Source organism: Lygodium microphyllum, chromosome 24, assembly GCF_053477565.2.
Source record: "Lygodium microphyllum isolate KBCC chromosome 24, Lygodium_microphyllum_v1.1.10, whole genome shotgun sequence".
NCBI lineage: Eukaryota > Viridiplantae > Streptophyta > Polypodiopsida > Schizaeales > Lygodiaceae > Lygodium > Lygodium microphyllum.
Genome location: NC_141158.1, coordinates 37,864,452 through 37,881,907, shown reverse-complemented (window position 1 = coordinate 37,881,907; position 17,456 = coordinate 37,864,452). Strand labels below are relative to the sequence as shown.

At 40.7% G+C, this 17,456-nt stretch overlaps 1 protein-coding gene across 1 annotated transcript in view; it reads left to right on the top strand.

Annotated features, from left to right (window-relative positions):
* Window positions 1-3,368: 3,368 nt before the first annotated feature.
* The window catches only part of TOZ (Transducin family protein / WD-40 repeat family protein), a 48,611-nt gene continuing 34,523 nt past the window's right edge, over window positions 3,369-17,456 (top strand). Inside the window, exons 1-5 of the mRNA XM_087665011.1 lie at window positions 3,369-3,740; window positions 4,968-5,150; window positions 5,264-5,413; window positions 5,529-5,740; window positions 5,826-6,102. Coding sequence (XP_087521137.1) covers window positions 3,438-3,740; window positions 4,968-5,150; window positions 5,264-5,413; window positions 5,529-5,740; window positions 5,826-6,102 — 1,125 coding nt within the window. The 5' untranslated portion in view covers window positions 3,369-3,437. The remainder of the gene's footprint in view (window positions 3,741-4,967; window positions 5,151-5,263; window positions 5,414-5,528; window positions 5,741-5,825; window positions 6,103-17,456) is intronic.

Here is a 17,456-nt window from a genome sequence, read left to right as displayed (position 1 = left end):
CTTGGGTAGCAAATGAATACCACAAACTTCTAATTCGAAGGCATCACACATGATAACAAAGGTGAGTTGATGGGTCATTGAGTAGTTCAACATGGATTGAAAACAACTCATTAAGTGAGGCCATCTCAACAAGAGCTTTTTCGATATGGTAAGTGGGACAACGCATCCTCCACTTCAACCTCAATAATATCCACCCCGATCAAATCTACTCATTCAGGCTCAACTTGATTTTGTGCCAAGTCACAAATGTATCGATGGGTAGAAAGAATTGTATAAAAAAGAACCTCATTTGGAATGCTCTATAATATAAAGTAGAATTAGATGGCTATTCATTTCATTATCAATATCATGAATGTATGTCAGCCATCGTTCCATTGTCATTAAGCTTTTCATTCCATTATGTATCATATGCTAGTTGCAATGCTCGTGCCCTTATAGTCTTGGAGAAACTATTCATTTCATTATTGATATCATGAATGTGTGTTGGTCATTCTTCCATTATGTAAGATAAGTTAGGTTTTAAAGTGATCCATGTATTATGTCAACCATGTTGGTCATCATTCCATTATCATTATTAGGGCTCGAATTGCATTATCTAACTTAGTACTTTTCACATTAGTACTTATATGCATGCAAATGTCAAGTATTTAGCAGATGTAAAGTGACCTAGAAATGTCATGTGACTTCACTTGAAAGGTGGTGTCTATCTTGTGTATTACGATTGTATCTTTTCATATATTGGATCATCAAAAAATGCAAAAATCTTTAGGATAGTACCCATACTGGGTCGCATATGTCTAGTTCTTCTATTCTATATTTGTCTCTTGAAAACTAATGCAGTCTATGTCAAGTTATTCATTCAAGAATGGACATGATGATAGTAATTTGATTGATAGTTTTCAAGAGAGTAGTGCTTTTTAAATTATTATAATGTGTATTTTATGTTTGCATATCAATCCTGAATATTAAATGTATAATATGGTTTAAAATTGATTTAAGAAGTTGTTTGTATCAATATGGATATTTCACGCAGGTTTATGTTTCATGTGTTTTTGTTGTGGTCTTGAGAGGCCATAACACTTTGGCAATCCTGTTGGTTTCATGGGCATAATTCTCGTGATTTAGGCATTAGGCCTGGAACCAATTACTACAAGATCAGGCTGCAGGAGTGCAGGATGCTAATGGCATTGAAGATGTGCTAGGCCTTTCATGGGGAATATATATATGTCAGAAAATTATCCATATTTGTTAAATCCTATTTTAACAAGGAGCTAATCTCGGGAATCAAGGGAAGCATTAGCAAGACAATAACAACATGATGCATTGCTTAATAATAAAGGAGAAGCAACAGGACTAGGTAGGCTAGATGAAGAACTGTTCACAAATGCTATATATGACTATCAGGATGTGGGTACCACAATAGTATACCATTTCCTAGTGACCTCTATAGAGCTCCTACCAAATGTGTCAGATGGTGATGGATCAATATTGTTACCTAAAGATCAAGATACTCCTTTTAAATAAGCAATTGAGAGATTGTAGCATATAGTGCTTGGGAGAATAGTGATGCTATGGAGTACAAGACTTCAATCAAGGAAGTCTCTAAAGTTTAATCCCTTACCAACATTGAGGAAGTCTCAAAAGAAAAGTACAATGAATTAAAATCAGCTTGTCAACTCGAAGGTGAAAGCTTCTAAGTTTTTAGGGAAAACAAATGAAGATCCTAATTGCCATGTGGCTCATTTTGAGACACAGTGGACAACAAGAAGATTCAATTAGATGTATGGGGATCAAGTTAAGAAGTAGTAGTTTGAAACAACTTTGCACAAGGGAAGGCCATAGATTGGTTTAGCAATTATGGCATGGCAGCATTTAACACATATGATGAATCAAGGACTGCATTCTTAGGTAGGTTCAGGAAAGATAATACTCCTAGAGATATCTTGAGAAAGGTTAAGAAGAGTAAGCAGAAGAATATGTTGGTTGAAGACTATGCTCAAAAGTTTCAGAATCTACTTAACAGGTTGGATGTTGCAGATACACCATTAGTAGAGATGTAGATTTCTTATTTTATTTAGGGTTTGAGTGGTAAAATTAGGAATCCAATTGCTAATGTGGAGATTGGTCACAATGATACATTGGATACTATGATTAGGGTTGCTACGAGAGTGGAGAGAAGGCTTGATACTTCTCGATCAAAGACCCATACGAACAATGATTCCTCATATTTAGGTTTTGATTCAGATTCAAATTCACGATCAGAAAGTGATAGCGAGGATGAGGACAGTGAGTCAAGTTCAGAATCAAAAGATGACTTCAGTGACTCGAATGAGGAAGAGTATAGTAGGAGGAAGCACATGAAGAAAATGAAGAAATTAGGTTTAGCAAAGAGGAAGGAGAAGAAGGCAAAGGATAAAACCAAGAAAAAGTTAGAGGAGAGTAAACATATAAGAAGATTAAACAAAAGCTAAAAGTCTTAGGTTTTTTTGAAACCAAGAGGAAGGAAAAGTAATGTGAAATATACCAAAAGAATGGCCATGAAACCAAAACTTGCTAGTACAATCCTAATGTTAGGATGGCACAATAGGTGCCAGTAATGTAGCCTAGGACAAGAGTTGAGTAGGCAACTGCAGTTAATCAAGTAATTACTAACACAATGCTTGAGAGACCCTTTAGAGGAGCTCGAAGAATGTTGGTAAGATAGCCATGGGAAAAATTTCAGGCATAGCAACAAATTACTCAAACAAGAGCATGAGGCTTGATGGAAATATACTTATGTAATTTAAGCTTCACACACACACACACACACATACACACACACAGAGAAGGGAGTATATTAAAGTTTACTAAAGATCAGATCAGCCTATGTGACATATTCATGCATAGACATGCAGTGTTGATTGGGACTACACAATTTTTCACACTAAATTTTTTGAATAGAGATGATCCAATACTACCTTTTTGACAATGGTGATTGCTTGCGATACGCGTATTAAGTATCACGAAGATAAAAATGGCATGTAGTATTTGCCTCTGCTGCAGTTTAGCAGTAGTAATCTTACCATGCCAAAAAGTGTAAACAATGGTACGTTAGGCATGACCCTTATTGAAGAGAGTGACATGAAAGGCTTGAGATTGTCCAATAAGTTCTGCTAGGACAATAAAAACTTAATAAAAAAAATAATAATAATAATATTAGTATTACAATTAGTATATTATTCGCCTGAGTTCGATTGCCGCCGACGTCTCAACGTTAAGCTGTCTCACCGGTAAGGGGCCGTGTTGGCACCTTAATAATAAAAACTTATTTGCTTTGTTGTCGTTTTCCACAGCCCGGGTCTTCCTAGTTAAGGCAAGTCACGGGACGCTCTAAAGGTTTAAGACGGGTTTAATACCCTCAGGAAGTTGCATTGGCCGAGCTTCGCAGGGGGTTGGCTATGGCAGCTCCTCCTCTCCTCGTGAAGAAGAGCTACAAGTGCGTCTCCGCCGTCCAGCTCTTCTACACTGGAGGTCCCGCTCGGCTGGCCCCTGATGCGTCCTTCGTTGCCTGCGCGTGCTCGGACCAAGTGAAGATCGTTAACCTTGCCTCTGGCTCTGTGCGTTCTACCTTGGAAGGCGACTCAGAGCTTGTCACCGCCATTGCCATTACGCCAGATGGACTATCTCTTTTCACTGCCAGCCGCAGCCGGCAAATCAAGTTATGGACCATTCTTTCAGGCGTCTGCGTGCGCACATGGAAGGTCTGGTGTGCTTTTTTCATCGCATACCCGAGCAATCGATCTCTATGTTGTTGCTAGGTTTATCCGTTGTCTCTGCGTAAGCTAATTTTGCATCCTAAGGTAATGAATTCTATGCCATTGCTGCATTCAAATTGTAATCTCTGCATAAGCAAGGGAAGAATTTGGCCAAATCAAAATGGTGGACTTCACTACCCAAGTCGGTCTGTCTACCACTACCGGCAATAATAGGAAATCGGAACATCCAAGTCATTGTATCTCATATGGTCAGTGTGCACTGATGGTTCCTCAATTAATTCGGTTGTGTGCTTGAGCCTATAAAATATAATGGCTGACCTCACTACACAGGTCATGATTTTATAAAGAATTACCATTGTTCTTCAGACCAGTGGCATGCACCAATAGGCTTATTGATCAACTTGGTTGAGCATCATGGTTTATCTAAGATACACGTTTGATATGGCACTCGGCACTCAGGCCATATGATTGAGGTTGCTGTTATATAGTTCCAATATGTTTTTATTGGACTTGTTCTCAAATCGGCTAAGTAAATTATTTGCTTTAAAACGCAAACCTATGTTTGATTATTGCAATATGATTCAATAATTGTTTTTTGTATTGTCTTTTATCCAGTTAGAGGAGTAGCGCAGCTGTTGGATTATGCATATTGGACTCTCAAATGAAGTAACATTATGTCTGTTATATGATGCAAATAAGTTTTTCTTGAAGCATGGGAGTTACTGTACTTTGGTAGTTTGGAAGCCCAGAAGTTGTGATTTTGTCCCTCTTTGGGCCAAAGGAGAGAGACTTAAAGTCCAGTCTTATTTCCACACTCTGTTTGACCCTTAGTTCCTGTTCAAGCATCATAAGCTCATGCATTTTCTTCCCCTGAAACATGATTGGCGGGTTCACTACTGAGGCCCGCAAACCTTATGACTGGATGTGATAGCTAGTCTGGTGACCTACTGTGCGAGTAATATAGCTGATGGCTGGATTTGTTTCGTTTTCACCTTTCTAATTTGAATATTTTCATTTTATCAAGCACAGAGAGTAACAATGCTTGGGGAGTTTGTAAGGTTATGAGTTGTGATTTTGCTTCATAGAAAGTGTCAAGGGCCTGAAGAAGGGAAATCGAACAGATGCTTATTAGATGACTTGCGTAGAACTAAGAAGAAGGGCGAAGAAAATGAGAGCGGGCGTGTAAATTTGCTTACATGATTGTTGGGGCAGGCACATGATGGACCTGTTGCTGACATGGCTGTGCATGCATCTGGAGGACTTCTTGCAACTGCTGGAGCAGACAGAGCAGTACTTGTCTGGGATATTGATCATGGTTATTGTACACATGCATTCCGAGGTCATGAAGGTGTTGTGACAACTGTTGTATTTCATCCAGATCGGCAACGCCTTTTGGTAAGAAACTCTGTACATCTGTATAATCACTCAACAAAAGAGGGTTGATTCTTTGGGAAGATGTCTTGAGGTTTCTTCAATCAAAAGGATGTGCTAAGATCAGCATGGAACAGCTTTTTTCAGGAAGTGATGATGGTACAGTTTGCATTTGGGATCTGTTGAAAAAGAAGTGTCTAGCAGTTTTAAGGAAGCACTTCTCATCAATCACAAGCCTGGCAATTTCACAAAGCAGTAATAAGCTAATGAGTGGCAGTAGGGATAAGGTGCAGCTCTATGTTTGATCAGTATTCTCATCTATGATACTCATTAATGTAGGTTAATGTTGCTATTCATTTTGTGATTGGAGGATTGATTGACAGACAGATCTATGACTTGTAGGTTGTGAATGTATGGAACTTGGAAGATTACTCTTTGCAGACGACAGTACCAGTTTATGAAGCTATTGAGTCTGTCTGCATTATTCCAGCTAACAGCAAGCTGGCTAGGATTTCAGACAGACATAAGTTAAAAAAATCGAGAAATGGTGAATCTGGGGACTTTTTTCTAACGGTTGGAGAGAAAGGCAACATACGGATCTGGAATTCTGAAAGGTAAGCAAGGATGAGCTTTCTTCTTGAAATCTGGTGAACATAGGTAGTGCCATCAAATGAGAAATGATAATGTTACTGTTTGCAGTGCTGCAAGCCTTTATGATCAGAATCTTTCAGATGCAGGGGCTGAGGAGGAAGCAAAAGGGGGCTTTATTGGAGCAGTTTTGTTGCCCTCAGGGGAAGGTGTAATGTGTGTTACTGCAGATCAGCGCTTGCTCTTTTATGATGTGGTGGAAAGCAATTCCGGAGACTTTGTTCTTCAGATAAACAAAAGATTGATAGGAAACAATGAGGAAGTTATAGATGTAAAGTTTGTAGCAGGAGACAAGAATCTTCTTGCGGTTGCAACCAATGTTGAGCAGGTACATCACAATGGCATAGGATTTGGAAAGTATGAACACATTTTGCTATCGCATGTAATCGAGTTTGAATTTATTCAGGTTTCCAGAGCTATAGTGACCCTTTATATTGATGTGATACATAACTTTATACCCAGTTAATCTAGGTTGTCTACCATTATAGTGTTGGACTCGGGTAGATATTTGTCTACTATCGTTGCCTTCGGCATTCTAAACTTTGAGATGAATTTCCATTATCCAACATAATATCCAAGATTAATCCCTTAAATCTGAGCAAGGTAACTGCGAAATGCTTCACCCCCGAAATGTTTCACTATTGAAATGTTGCATTTCACCTTTGGACAAGTTCCAAACAAAACACCAAGTGAAGTGGTTAAATAATACACACGACATAGGTTTCTTTGAAACAATGAGTTCCAACTTACGCATTTATAGCACACAAATTCTTTTATGTCAACAAATGATGCCTTTCTTTGGGTACATAATATCAATAAGAATGGGATTCTACAAATAGTGTGTGCAAAAATTCTCCAAAAAGCAAGAAAAAAACCATATTTTTCCATTTAAAAATAATTTGTTAGTTAGCTGTTTCACTTAGAATGTTTCACATTTTAGTGAAACGTTTCAGTTGTTTCAGATGTCTCACATTTCAGTGTCAGCGAAATGCGTTTCATGGTTACCATGAATCTGAAATGCGAATTTCTTCCATCATTGTGCATTACACCTCTAAGATAACTTTGGAGCTAGTGATCTCTTAAGACTAACACAACGCTTTCATGTATGCAATGTATATTGTTTTTTGCTTTAAAAACATGGATGCATTGATACCAAATGTAATATATGAAGCCTTGATTCGTGATTGTTAAGGATATGCATAGTGGTTAGCAACCCTTCCAAAATGAAAACACTCTAAACGTAAAACAATACACAGTGTCCCTTGTAACTTAGTGATAGGAACACCGACTCTACTACAATCTAGGTAGAAAAAACGTGTGCCAACTTCACAATCCAATACTAGACACTGCGTGAAAAGAATGCAAATAGTTACAAGGCTCACAACAAGAATAAGAATGAAGGGTACATGAAACAATAGAATAAAGAGCATTGAAAATCTGAAAGAACCCATGACAATCCATGAAGAGTATGGTTGTGGTAAGAGCTCTTGCTTTGCATCATCCTTTGCTAGCTTGTGTTTCTAATAGAGAGATGTGATGGCAGCCCTGATTTGAAAGGTGAGAAGGATCGAAGCTTGCACTTGAGAGCTATGGAGGGAGAGCAAGAGCAAGAAAGAGAGAGACAAGAAATGGGAACTCCAACAGTCATAATGTGTGACCGGGCCTTTCTTTATTCAAACTGCCACTAAAAGAATAAAGAATAAAGTGACGGTGACGGGCGCCCGCCACCTGCAGTGTGCAGTGGCGGTGATTGTCAGTGTAGTAATATACGGGCGGCTAGGCGGAGGCGCCTTTACCCCCAACAACCTCTCACTTAAAGTCGAATCTGCCCTAGTGAGGAGTGAAAAGAAAAAGAAAAAAAAGACAGTACAACATGTACACATGTACAACAGGATGAGGAAAGACGTCATCTCATCCCACGCCCATCAGCCTCCTGAGGAAGGCAAAGCGCTTTGTAGAGAGGCTTTTCGTGAGCAGATCTACAAGATTTTGGTCAATCGAGATCTTGACAAGATTAACAGACTTGTCCTTAACGACTCCATGTATGAAATGATACCTCATCTCAATGTGTTTCGTCGTCGCATGGAAGATCAGATTCTTGGCTAACTGAATAGCACTCATAGAATCCGAATGCAGTGTAGGGATAGCATCAATATCAAGGTTAGTAACCAAACAACCTAACCAAATGGCCTCCTTGCAAGCCTCAGTGGTTGCAACATACTCGGTCTCTATAGTAGAAAGGGCCGTGCATTTTTGCACCCTAGACATCCAAGAAACAACACGTCCAGCATAGATGAATACATAGCCGTAAGTGGACTTCCTACTATCTGCATGTCTTGCATAATTAGAGTCAGTGTGTCCGACTCCTGGATCCTGGCTGCTATAGCATATGCACATATCTGCAGTGTCCTTCAGGTACCTCATGATACCCTTCACGGCATCCCAATGCTTCTCGCCGGGTGTAGCCATATAGCGTGCCACAACACCAAGTGCAGAGGCAATATCTGGACGAGTGGCGATCATGGCATATATAAGACTGTCCACTGTGGATGCATAGGGAACCTTGGCCATCTCGGCCCTTTGTTCATCTGTCTGCGGACAATTAGCCCGTGATACTTTCACATAAGAAGGCAATGGACAACCAATAGGCTTTACGTCCTACACGCGGAAGCGCTCAAGGACTTTATGAATGTACTCCCTCTGTGACAAGTAGAGGAGTTCTTGATGCCTGTCGTGTCTAATGCACATATCAAGTATGTGAGCGGTCTGTCCTAGATCTTTCATCTCAAAGCTCTTCTTGAGCTGAGCCTTAAGAGCATCTAGCTCATTATGAGCTTTCCCTGCTATCATCATATCATCAACATAGAGTACCAAAATCAATAAAGAACCATCACGGGCTTTCTTCGTGTAAAGACACGGATCCATAGCATTCCTGCTGTAGCCCTGTGACTGCATAAAGGTATCAAACTTATGATACCACTCCCTAGGTGCCTGTTTCAAGGCATAAAGACTTTTCTTCAATTTGCACACTAGGTGCTCCCTGCCAAGTTTTGCAAAGTCCTTAGGCTGCTCCATATAAATCTCATTATGCAAGTCCCCATGTAAGAAAGCCTTCTTGATATCCATTTGCTATAAATCTAAGTCAAGTCAAGTTAATCAATCAAAGCCAAGACTAAGCGCAGGGTGGCCATCTTAACCACAGAAGAAAAGACCTCATCAAAGTCCACACCATGCTTCTGCTTAGAACCCTTTGCTACCAATCTAGCCTTGTATGTCGGCTTGGGGTGTCCAGGGGTACTTTTCAGCTTGTATACCCACTTGCATGGCAAAGCCTTCTTGCTCGTAGGCAAGAAAACCAAATCCCAAATGTCATTCTTATGCAAGGAGTCTATCTCAGACTGCATAGTCCTCTTCTAGGAGTGACACTCACCCCTGCGTATAGCCTCATTATAAGTGAAAGGCTCTTCTACATCTGTAACTAAGACAATGCATCGAGGGCTGAAATCTATCAGGTGGATGTTTGTCTCTAGTAGACCGTCTCACGGCAGGCTCTGCTGTCTGCCCAGTTGCTTGTCCAATACCCTGACCATGAGTATTTGTTGCAGCTGTAGGCCGTCCAAGTGGCTGTGCGGAAGCTCTTGGCTCCTGAAATATGACCCTGCAGATCTCAACAACTCTCTTAGGCTGCCGATGCATCTTGTCTTCATGGAAGACTACATCATGATTGCGGATGACTTTCCGCACCTGCGAATCCCAGAGACGGTAACCCATCTTGCTTGCATTCCCATAAATAAGGAAAATGCATTTGACATGGAGATGCGCATAAGAGGGAGGTTTTCTAGTCCATACCTTCTCTGCAACCTAGAAATCCAAACCATTGGAAGGTGATTTGTTTATGACATGCATAGCTGTACTAACTGCCTCAGCCCAAAAGCTCTGTGGTAGGCCTGCATGGCTAAGCATACTGCGGATACGCTCCTGGATGGTTCTATTCATCCGCTCAGCCAAACCATTCTGGGAGGGGGTGTAGGGGGTGGTCAATTGACGCTTAATATCCCTCTCATCACATAACTGCTCAAAAGCACGTGAGACATACTCACCCCCATTATTTGTTCTTAGGCATTTTAGCCTATACCCAGACTGGTTCTTAACCAATGTAAGCCATCTCTGAAACACAGCCAAGACATCGGATTTCAGCTTAATGGGATAAGCCCAAACTTTTTGTGAAAAATCATCTATGAACGTAACAAAATACTTTGCACCACCCATAGATTGACAAGGCATGGGCCCACAGACATCCGAATGTACCAATGCCAAGGGCTCACTCATGCGTGGCCTACCAGACTTCTTATGCGTAGACTTAGTCTGCCTGCCATAAAGAGAATACTCACATGAATCAAAACATGCATAATCAAGGGGCAGTAAGTACTGCAAACCATAAAGCATTTTCGTTTCCTTCAAAGACATATGGCCCAAACAAGCATTGCCAAAGAGATACATGTGGGATAGAACCCACATACAAAACATGATCAAGGAAAGAAGCTGATACAATCAAGGAGTAGAGATTGCCAGCCTTTGCACATCTCGCAATCACAAGTTTGCCACGAGTGATCTTCCATGCAGAGTCTCCAAAACATACATGATATCCTACGTCATCAAGCTGTCCAGCTGACATGAGATTGCGTGCCAAAGCAGGTACATGACGTACATCCTGTATAACAAAATTGCTGCTAGAAGGAAACTGCAGCCTAACATCGCCAATGCCCACAATATCAAGAGAGCTGTCATCACCCAAGCGCACAGATCCCGAAACACTACAGTATGAATGAAACCACTCTCGGCAAGGTGTTACATGAAAGGACGCACCTGAGTCCAAGAGTCAACACTGTGCATACATAGAGTGTATCTCTGTCATCTGCGAAGCACTAGAAGAAGCTGCAAGGATATAATCATCATCATCAACATTCTCAGACTGCATAACATTGATCTCTTCGATTTTAACACTGGACTTTGCAGGTACTATGCTGCGATAAGAAGACTTATCCTGCACTTTGTCTTTCCCCTTATCTTTGCGTCTTTTATTGCGCAGTTCATGGCATTGTGGTCTAATATGGTCATTTTTTCCACAATGGTGACAAGTAACATCTGCAGTCTTGCTATGGGATTTGCTACATGACTTCCCACGAGACTTGGACCGAGATTTCTGAGAATCCCGTCCACGGCCACTGCCACTGCCATGCTTTCTATACCCATCATTCCTGCCTCTAACTGTCATAGCATGTGACACACGAGAGGCATCCAAATTCTTACGATTAACCTCTTCCTGTAGAAGAGCACTCTCAACATCAGATAATTTCAAGGTAGCAATAGAGGCACATAATGCGGTGCGGAATACATCTCATGACTCATTAAGAGTACCAAGCAAGAAAAAAGGAGTGATATCCTCTGTAAAAGTGATGTCTTGCGAAGTCAAGTTTTTGAGTATAGCATGGAACTGGCTCAAGTGAGCAGACATAGTCACATTCTCCTTCATGCGCAGATCCATAAGCTGTTTTAGCCAATACATCTGACTCGCTGGACTTTTCTTGTCTTAGAGATTCTTGATTTTATCCCACAACTGCCATGCACTCTGTTCTTCCTCAAATACATTGTAATGAACCTGTTTTGTGAGAGAGAATACAATAGTGGACTTACATAACTTATCAAGCTCAAGCCATTCCTCATGTGGCATAGTTGCAGGCGGATGCCTGCTCAACCTCAATGGTTTGATCTGCGATTTTTGCACTAACACCTGCCAAATCTGGCTCTTTCAATAAGAGTAATTCGTACCATCAAGCTTAGTGATGTTGAAAATAGCATGATCAGTGGACGAACTCGCCATAATGTAGGCTGGAAGACTGTAGACAGTTCAAAACTGCTTGCTATTTACTGCAGAAAATGACCAAAAAATCACTAAAATCGAGAGAAAATGGCGAGAAAAGTGTAACCCCAAACTGTTGCCCACTAAGTACTTATGAAAGTACATCATTTCAGAATATTTCAGCTTGAAAAATCCATGTCAGTCCGAAGTTATATGCTTGCTGTAATAAATGATAGCAGGGTATTGTGAGAAGCAATTGCTGACCAAATCACTGCACCAAGTCGAGAAATGACAGCCAAGACATGACCAACCATAAACGTGCATAAATCAGTACCAAATAGTCATCAAGACCCTGAGCAAACACCCAAACATGTCACCAAAGCATCCGTCAGTGAGTAGGCATACCCTCTGGATAATAGGGCAAAGTATACATAACACTGGCAAGACCTGACACCAGTAGGTGTATGCTCACAAGAGTGCAAAGCCCAAGCTCAGGTCAAAAGCAACTCCAAGATATCAGTGCATGAACCATGCAACATTTAAGTGTAAGAGATCCCAAAGTCTCAAGTATCTGCAAAATGCTCAAAATAGCATAAATCTCTTGCTCAATGTCGGTAGCATAAGACACGTAACTAAGACAATGCCTCAGTAGCATCCAAGGTCGTAATGGAAAAAGCCAAGTCGTAACGGAAAAATCCAAGTCAATATCCAATTGCTCAAGGGAATGCTCAAATGAATGTCGAGACGAGCTTAAACAACTGCCATCCACAGCCAAAGCATTCACCAAGACATCATAACCCGTACTGGGTAGCCTAGGCATAAACCATGTCATAGATGAAATGCCAGCTGCAAAGAAGTGACAGTCAAACCCAAATCGAGCTCTAATCTCAGCTCAAAAGCATTCCGGAGCATAAACAAGACATGTGGCATAGTCCAAATACATCATGACATCATACCGAGTACCCGGGAGCACCCCATGACCAATAGGCATAACCCAACTGTAGCATAAATAGCTTCAGTCTTGAAGTTTCCAGCAGCATATAACCTCTATAAACTGAGCAAATCAGTGCTCAATCCAAGCTCAAATCCATAGGCAAACCATAGGCATACATTCTTGTATGTATATCGGGCATCAAATGCAAGGACCTGTAAGCATAAAATTGAAGTAATAGATGGCTGCCCTGTTTTGGACAGATCTGGGATTATTCAAAACAGTCAATGGTTGAGCTAAATCAACTCCAAATGCGTCTCACATAAGAGACATAACATCCACAAGTGATCATGTATCAATAGACATCAGTAGAAGCATCACATAAGCCACAGGCATACGAATACATGCTGTCTTAGACCTGAAATCTGTTGCAGAATATTATGTCATCAGAATTTGGCAAATCCGACATCACCATCGCGTTCGGAGCGTGCCAAAACCCCAACTTAGACTCTTACCTTACTTGAATCGGGTTCCAAATGCTCGAGATATGACAAAAAGAGTGATTTTTGGGCCAGATTTTGAAATAGGCGCAAAAAAAACTTGAGCTGTCAAATATTCCCGCCAAACTCTTGGGAGCATTGTGTACGAGTGAGGATTGGTGAGCCTGACTATCTCTCTCCTCAGGGAGGTCATATTGTGTTCAAGATGATTGGCGACCATCTTCTTTATCACAACTCAGCCTGGTGTTAGGTTTGTATAACCCTCTTGAGTTCTGTGAATCAAACCCTTCCTTGTTTGTTCTTTTGGTGTGTACGATTTCAATCATGAAGATTAGATTATATTAACTCCAATAGAGGGGACTCTAGATATAGACATACATTTATAGGTATATATGGCATCGTATCCTTTGTTTCTTTTGAGCATGGAGTTGGCATATCTAATTCACTTTCTTTTGCTTTGAATAACTAATGATTAAATTCCACCATTGCTTCAAGTACATTAGCATTAAGAACCTTTGTTTCTATTGCTTGGATTTTTTCTTTTTCCACCCCACGTTAGCTACCCATAGGTGAATGCTACTTTGTACCTTGGTACATCATTAGTGGGAATACCACCCATTAATAGTGTGCTTTATACACTTGCACAAGAGAGCACATCTATCTAGCTTGGGATGTTTGTGATGGGTATCCCCCTCACTTTCCTTGGACATTTATCACCCTTTCCTTTGGCCTCTCAGATGTAGAGATGTCCATTCTCTGCTTATGGTGCGTTGTCCCACACTCCTTTGGTTACTCTCACGCAAGGATTTTCATCATCTGCCTATAGAGTCCCTATCCGTCCGCCTTGGGCTACTCATGCGACTACCATGCCCATGCCCATGTCAGTCAGGCCATACCCAATTTTGGATCCACTGTGCACACATCTTGCATGCATGGTGGGCATTCTGGGGTTCATTTCCAAGTGTACTCCCCTTTCCCACTTTCTTTTCCTCATAGGCCCTCCCCTTACCCATGCCACCCATACTGTTCCTTCCTCAGTACTACCACTAATATTGCTACAACCAAGAATGCCTTTACGAATAAAGCTCATTTTAATGGGTCAAATTTTACCACTTAGTCTAACCTAATACAAGTGCTTGAGTGCCAAGATCTTTGAGACCTAGCAGTGGGTTTTAAGCCTATGTTGGATCCTCAATTGGTCCATTCTACCACATTGTCAATGGAGAGCTTGCAATGCTATAGTAATCGTCGAGTTAATGTAGCTTCCAATAGTTGGAGTCATCTCCTTGATCCTTACGTTGCAAGAGATCGATCCGATGTATCAATCTTGATTATGAGTTGCAAGATTTTTCTATTAAGCAAGGAAATGATTTGAAAGTCAAGTTGGCCGAATACAGAGACGATTACTTGCTAAATTGGCCACTATTGACTTATTGAAGTTAGATGATGATCATGGCACATTTTTCTTAAAACAAGCTGCCTTCTAAATACTTCCACTTTATTCAACACATCATTTTGTTGCCCTGGTTGCTAACTTTCTATGAGTTTGAATGCCAATTCTTGCGTTATGCCGTGCTAGATGACCAAGTCAATAAGTCGCCCTTCCCATTTTTCTATTCAAAGGGGGTTTTGGTAGCTACTTCTATGAAGGAGAACATCAGAGCTGGCAAGAATTGTCAAGCTGGAAAAGCAACTCAAAACACGGGTGACACCCCTTTCGTAGATGAAACCAATGACACTAAAGAAACCAAATCTATCTAGTAGTAGCTCGCTAAACATATCCGCTATATGTCTTAGACTTCAACATTACAAGACATGATTCCCTATGTGGCTTTCTTTGGGAAGAAGCCTTTTGTGTCTCATTTTTGCATCCTTGGGTGTGATACCTATGTCCATGTGGACGATAAGAAATGGGGCAAACTCGACTCAAAGTTGAAGAAACTAATCTTCATTGGTTATAGCATGACCATGAAGGGCTACAAGCTCTATGACTTGAAAAAAGAAAGGTAGAAGTGAGCAAGGATATTGTATTTGATGAGGCTATGGCCTCAGATGATCCAATTGATGGCGTTTCTATTGTAGGTTGTCATCAAATACATAAGTAATCATAACTAGGTCTCTTTCTGGACCATAATTTCTCTGAAATTTTGCTATCTAGTGGCTTACTAGGAGACCTCTTGATCAAATGTACTATTGTCTTTATAACTTTATCCCAACCCATTAGTGAGACCAATGTTAGGGAGTATACTATGAACCCTTTCTTGATTGTTCCTATTTATCTTCTTAGCCACATTGTTTTGAGGATGATTCTTAGGAGTTGTTAATTCTATTTCAATACTTGCGAGTATAAAAGTTTGTAAAGGCATGAGAAGTGTGTTCATCACCATTATCAATTCCTAAGTATGTAAAGCTTTTTGCTTGATTAATTCTTTGCAAATACCATCGTTCTCTTCCCTTACTTCCAAGTTACCCATCAACACCCCCTCTTTGTCTTTGGGATTCCTGCCCCTCTATCCCCTCCTCCTCCCCCTTCAGCTCCCCTTCCACCCTTAAAGGGCTTCTCTACTCCTCCATGAAGTCTTTCTACTCCTTTCCCATCGCCTCATGTGTCTTTTTGTGTAAAAGTTATCCGAGGGGAAGTCCTTTTCTTCTGATGAGGGGGATGTTTCTTTACCTAGTGAGGGAGAATTCCTATCCTAAACTAGTGCATTACAAGTACAAGAGGCCTCTTGGTCTCTATCGTAGCAGGATGAACTTATTGTTATTTGATGGTGGTATAGGTAGCGTATGTAGGATGTGGGTGTGTCTTACTTTCTCTCTACATTGATATGCCCGCGTAGATCGATTGCAATACCAGCCAAGCAAGATAGTTTACTTAGTGTGAACTATGTCCTTTTATCTCAGATTTTATAGGATTATGAGCCTACTATTATTGATGAGGCTCTTGCATAGGATACTTGGAATCGTGCTGTGTAGAAGGAGCTCAATGTTATTAAGCGTAATCATACTTGGGAGTTGGTTCCATTTCCAGGAAAGTGGAAGGTGATTGGTGTGAAGTGTGTTTATAATACCATTACTTGGCTAATGGTACCTTGGACAAGCACAAAGCTAGGTGTGTTACCAAGGGTTTTGCATAGAGGGTATGCTTGGATTATTTAGAGATGTTTGCACCTATAGCTTATATGTCTACTATTCAGGTCGTTTTGGCTCTTGCAATTCATTATCAATGGTTGATTTACTAGATGGACGTAAAGTTTGTCTTCTTGGACGGCATTTCAAAGGAGGAGATTTATGTTGATAAGCCTCATAGTTTTTGTGTGTAGGGGAAGGGAGATCATGTCTATAGGTTGCGAAAGGCCCTTTATGGCTTGAACCAAGCTCTTAGGACTTGATACTAGTGGATTGATTGGTTCTTTCTACAGAGTGGCTTCCATTGATCAGATCATGATCCCAACCTTTATTATAAGGTTGTGGGAGATAGGTGTGCATTGGTTATCTTATATGTAGATGACTTGATTATCATAGGGAGTGACTCACAACAAGTGTATTGGATTCCAGAGATTTTGTGACATGAGCTTGACATGATGGATGTTGGGATCCTGAACTTCTTTCTTGGACTTGAGATTTATCAACTAACACACGACATCTTTATTTCCCAGCACAAGCGTACCTTTGAACTTCTTTTGGAGTTTGGTATATTTGAGTATATACGCTAAGTGTACACCCATTTCATGCCCCATGGACCTTGAGTCCAAGTTGGTAACTACTAGAGATTCCCTTCCCGTTGCTACTTAGTATAGGTGTCTTATTGGATATTTGATCTAGCTTATCCATACTAGGCTAGACATTTCTTTTATGGTGGCATTACTAGAGATCCCCTTTCCGATGCTACTCAGCATAGGTGTCTTCTCGGATCTTTGATCTAGCTTATTCCCAGGGTTGTCTCCGTACATAGTACGGACCGATCCGTACGATTTCGTACGAAAAAATGGGCACTTTTTGGCCACTCTACTTTAAGTCTACAACTTTCTTTTTTGCTTTCTCATTTCATTTCTTTTTCTTCTTTCTTTCTTATTTCTCCCCCAAGCCCCCCTCTCTCTCTCTCTCTCTCTCTCTCTCTCTCTCTCTCTAGCCTCTTCCTCTCTCTAGTTGCACTAGTACCACGCACGAAAGGTTTGATCCTATACCATACTTTAGGTACCGTACCTTACGTATTAGTACCATAAGGTACCGACTTAATGGATATATCTTTCCCATTCGAACTGCACTTTGGGACGAGCTAAGTGCTCCTTATATTCATATGATTCTCCCATGAGATTAGGTTATTTGAGATTCAAACAATTTCTCTCAACCTTCTCTCTCTCAAGCCCACACTTCTCTTATTTGTATGA